This window comes from Carassius auratus, unplaced genomic scaffold (genome assembly GCF_003368295.1).
Source record: "Carassius auratus strain Wakin unplaced genomic scaffold, ASM336829v1 scaf_tig00033121, whole genome shotgun sequence".
NCBI classification, from domain to species: Eukaryota; Metazoa; Chordata; class Actinopteri; order Cypriniformes; family Cyprinidae; genus Carassius; species Carassius auratus.
In genome coordinates this window covers 1-4,908 of record NW_020526051.1, presented here as the reverse complement: position 1 = coordinate 4,908, position 4,908 = coordinate 1, and the positions used below count along the sequence as shown (strand labels likewise).

The 4,908-nt window shown below is 37.5% G+C and overlaps 1 protein-coding gene across 1 annotated transcript; it reads right to left on the bottom strand.

The window, feature by feature from the left end:
• Positions 1-222: 222 nt before the first annotated feature.
• On the bottom strand, positions 223-4,686 carry LOC113081109 (uncharacterized). Its single transcript, XM_026253148.1, has 4 exons — positions 4,145-4,686; positions 3,853-3,951; positions 827-871; positions 223-732 (listed from the first exon to the last, which is right to left on the bottom strand). The coding sequence occupies exons 1-4, from the start codon at positions 4,419-4,421 to the stop codon at positions 482-484; spliced, it is 672 nt and encodes a 223-aa protein (XP_026108933.1). The 5' UTR covers positions 4,422-4,686; the 3' UTR covers positions 223-481.
• Between the last annotated feature and the right edge of the window lie 222 nt (positions 4,687-4,908).

The window sequence follows — 4,908 nt, the reverse complement described above, 5'->3', positions numbered from 1 at the left end:
TATATTCACCCTCCACTTGATCCAGACCTGCATCAGTTTCTTTCTTCTGTTGAACACAAAACAAGATCTGTTAGTTTATGAACAGTTGATGGGCATCATTAACTTCTATAGTACGAAGAAAAAAAAAATACTATGGAAGTCAATGATGCCCATCAACTGTTCAGATACTAACAGATCTTCTTTTGTGTTCAACAGAAGAAAGAAACTGATGCAGGTCTGGATCAAGTGGAGGGTGAGTACATGATGACAGTTTTCATTCTGGAAGTGAAATACTCTTTAAGGGACAGGTCATCCAAAAATCAATGAGAAATTGACACAATTTTGTAATTTTTGACAAACTAACAGTCAACCTCGATTTCTACAAGGAGATATTCGTATGAACTGCTGCCATAACAGTATTGCACTATGGGAAATAAAAACAACAACCAAAGTGCTAATGTCAACTGAATGGCATCAAGAACACACAAAATGTACTGTAACATCACTTGCTTTGGGTTTTCCTTTTTAAGCTAATTCCTCGATTTCTTACAAAATCCCTTATGTTCTGTGCACTGCGTCTCATCAAAACAGGATCCTCAGCAGTTTTACACTGCTGGCATTCAGTCAGTGTGGCCAGTTTTCCTTTAGCTATGTGGCCCTTAAAATGTTTGATTAAAGCTGTAACTTCAGCATTTGACCAGGACACTTTCTGCCCTCTCCGTGGGTTTTCAGTTTCTGCCTCACTCTCACTCTCTGTACAGAAGAATACATACTTTAGTGAGTTCCAACTCTATAAAAGCTCATGTGCTTACATTGATGGTGCCATTGCAATCTAAACCTCTGGTACCTTCAGGAAGTTCAGTGGTGCTCTCAATGGGCATCTTCTGAACACCTGCAGACAATCAGTCATTAAAAAAAAAATAATAATATATATATATATATATATATATATATATATATATATATATATATATATATATATATATATATATATATATATATATATATATATATATATATACACACACACACTAAAGGAATTGGCCTTTTAAAACATTTATTTTTGAAACAGCCATTTATCAGTTTTTTGCCTAAAGACTAAGTATCAACATATAGGTATAGCCAGATACTAATACAAAACTGATGCATCCTTAATTTTAGTAATATTCTGTTATAAATGCTGGACTAATATAATACAAGGTAACACTTTATAATAGGGAACACTTACTATTAACTACAACTTTTCCCTCAAATTCCTAATTTTCTGCTTATTAAAAGTAAATAAGATAGTTGTTACATTAAGGTATTGGGTAGGATTAGGGATGTAGAATAAGGTCATGTAAAATAAGTTATTAATAAGTGCTTACTACTACTACCACCACCACTACTACTACGCACACTAATAAGAAACTACAGCGGTGTGAAAAAGTGTTGGTTCCTTATTTTTTTGCATGTTTATCACACTTTAATGTTTCGGATCATCGAACAAATGTAAATATTAGTCAAAGAAAACCAATGAACACAACATGCAGTTTTTAAATTAAGGTTTTTATTATTAAGGGATAACAAAAACCAAAACTACATTGCCCTGTGTGAAAAATGTTTGCCCCTACACCTAATAATCGGTTTGGCTACCCTTAGCAGCAACAACTGCAATCAAGTGTTTGTGATAACTTCCAATTAAATGTAAAGTCTGTTACAGCGCTGTGGATGAATTTTGGTCCACTCATCTAAGCAGAATTGTAATTCAGCCACATTGGAGGGTTTTTCAAGCATGGAAAACTTTTTAAGGTCACGCCACAGCATCTCAATAGGATTCAGGTCAGGACTTTGACCAGGCCACTCCAAAGTCTTCATTTTGTTTTTCTTCAGCCATTCAGAGGTGGACTTGCTGGTGTGTTTTGGATCATTATCCTGCTGCAGAACCCAAGTTTGCTTGAGCTTGAGGTCACAACAGATGGCCAGATATTCTCCTTCAGGATTTTTTGGTAAACAGCAGATTTCTCCATTTATCACAGAAAGTTTTCCAGGTCCAGAAGCAGACCATCACACTACCACCACCATATTTTACTGTTGGCATGATGTTCTTTTCTGAAATGCGGTGTTACTTTTACACCAGATATTACGAGACACACAACTTCCAAAAAGTTCAACTTTTGTCTCGTCAGTCCACAGAGTATTTTCCCCAAAGTCTTGGGGATCATCAATATTTTTTCTGGCAAAACTGAGACGAGACTTTAGTCTTCATTTTTCCCCAGTCTCTTTCTTATGGTGGAGTCATGAACACTGACCTTAACTGAGGCAAATGAGGCCTGCAGTTCTATGGATGTTGTTGTGGGGTCTTTTGTGACCTCATGGTTGAGTCATTGCTGTGCTCTTTGGGTAATTTTGGTCGGCCAGCCACTCCTGGGAAGTTTCTCCAATGTTCCACAAATTTAGCACAGTGGCTAGATGAACAAATAACCAGACGCCACCGGATTCAAATATTCCATCAACTTTATTAGTAATGACTTTATAAATTTCTCTACTAATAAAATAGATAACATTGGAAATACAATAGCGAATGTAGATTCCACAGCTTCTAACACTTCAGTTTCATCCATCGCACCAAAAAATAAACTGCAGTGCTTTACAAATATAGGACAGGAAGAACTAAATAAACTTATCACTGCATCTAAACCAACAACATGTTTATTAGATCCTGTACCCACTAAATTACTGAAAGAGCTGTTACCTGTAGCCGAAGAACCGCTTCTCAATATCATTAACTCGTCGTTATTAAGCCTCTTATTAAGAAACCAAAACTAGATCCTAGTGAACTGGCAAATTATAGGCCTATTTCAAATTTTCCATTTATGTCTAAAATTTTTGAAAATGTTGTGTCTGCTCTGTTCTTTCTGCAAAACAAAAAGGATCTGTATGAAGAATTTCAGTCAGGTTTCAGGCCCCACCATAGCACAGAAACTGCACTTGTTAAAATTACAATATTTGTGGTAACTAGGATTTACACAAGCTCCAGTCTGGATCCAGAACACCTGAGAAGAGATGATGCTGATCCCTCAGAGGAACTCAGATGATGCTAATACTGAAACAACATACATAACTAGCAAATATTGCTACTTACTATGCAATCACATTATAATTGCTGTTAAGAGTGTTCATTGTCTGGTTGATTATGTCTGATTCCTGTCATATGCACATAAACTGACAGTCACCACTTATAAGCTACTACTAAATAGTGTAGAAACTTAATTTTATGTAAAGTTGCTTTGCAATGATTTGTATCGTAAAAACACACTAATCAAATAAACTTTTTTTAGTTTGTGAAAAATGGCTCTCACTGTGGTTCATTGGAGTCTCAAAACTTTATAACCTTTTCCAGATTGATAGACCTCAATTACTTTCTTTATCATTTGTGTCTGCATATTTTTGAATGTTGACATGATGTCTAGTTTTTTGAGGATCTTTTGGTCTACTTCACTTTTTATCAGGCAGGTCCTATTTAAGAGATTTCTTAACTGTGAAGAGGTGTGGCAGTAATCAGGTCTGAGTGTGGCTAGAGAAACTGAACTCAGGTGTGATAAACCAGTTTCAAAGGTGGGGGGGGGCACTTCTGAACAAAGGGTCATGTAGTTTTGGATTTTGTTTTCCCTTAATAATAAAAACCTTCATTTAAAAACTGCATGTGTTTACTTTTAAATTTGTTTGATAATCTGAAACATTAGTGTGACAAACATGCAAAAAAATAAGAAATCAGGAAGGGGGCCAACACTTTCAAACCACTGTAGTTTAGAGACCCTAAAATAAAGTGTTACCCAATATAATTTTTGACTTTGATGATTTAAAAATAAAAAACACTTAGCTGACACATACCAGCATTACTGGAGTTTCCCGCAGCTCCAGCAAGAGCCTCATCATCAGATTCACTTTCTTCAGGATCACTGTCATCAGAATCCGTCATGTTGATCTCATCTTCAATGAAAATAAAACTCAGAACATGAAAGACATCTGCATTCAGAAGTGAAATAACACAATCACACACCATTTATAAACCATTCCTAATGACACTACAACGAACACAAGACATATTTCAGAGATGAGTTTTCTTAAACCTCCCTGTGAGTTTAAAAGACCCGCTGTGCTAAACATGCTAGGATGGACGTACCTTCAATCTCAATGTCATCAAGTGATTTGCCTTGAAGATTAGGAAGGCAGCCCTTTTCCATGGCTAACAGTAGCTTTGATATTTTAGCAAGCTGAGTAGTGGCTTCTGGCAGTCTGTAATAGTCACGGTGGACACGGATGTCATGCCCTAAGAAATCAGCAACCTGATCTAACTCGTTGTTTTTCAGGTTTAGGATTTGAAGAGAGCGTAGCCACGTGCTTGCGAAGATGAGTGGATCTGAGAAATTCTGGATTTTGAGCTCCACATTCCCTTGCATATACCCTCAGAGAGTCCTGGCCTCTGTAGTAACTCTGGCAGTTTGGCCGAGCAAACAAGAAAGTATTAGTGTCTAGCACTCCACATGTACCTCTCCTGCTGACCAGCAGCATCAGGGCATTGACCATATCAGGAGAGAGAAGAACCGCAACCTTTCTTCCCCTCTTCCCCCTGATCTCAACTCGACTGAAATGGCTGCAGAGTTTCTGCTCAAACTTGCTCAGGCCCATCGCTACATCTTCATGGAGAGAAGTGCCGTCCCTTTCATTGAAGGCCTTCAGTGGCATTTTTAGAGACCTCTCCTGCACGTCTGCGGTTGAAAACAATGATTCTGGTGAGAGTTGCTTTGGCCAGTTCTGCATAGTTTTGAGGAGATGCCGTCTCTTGTAGTTTATGAAAAGCAGTATGTGCAGTCTTCTCAAGGAGCTGATGAAGAGACTGGACATCCTGGGTTGAAGGGAAGTGTTGATGGCTTGTTAATTTGGCCT

Excerpts from the sequence above, each read along its gene's own strand:
- LOC113081109 (XM_026253148.1), bottom strand. The coding sequence starts at position 4,421 with ATGCAAGGGAATGTGGAGCTCAAAATCCAGAATTTCTCAGATCCACTC. Across the intron at positions 3,952-4,144 it reads TGATGACATTGAGATTGAAG|ATGAGATCAACATGACGGAT; the intron begins GTACGTCCATCC and ends TTTTCATTGAAG. Across the intron at positions 733-826 it reads CACCACTGAACTTCCTGAAG|AGAGTGAGAGTGAGGCAGAA; the intron begins GTACCAGAGGTT and ends TCTTCTGTACAG.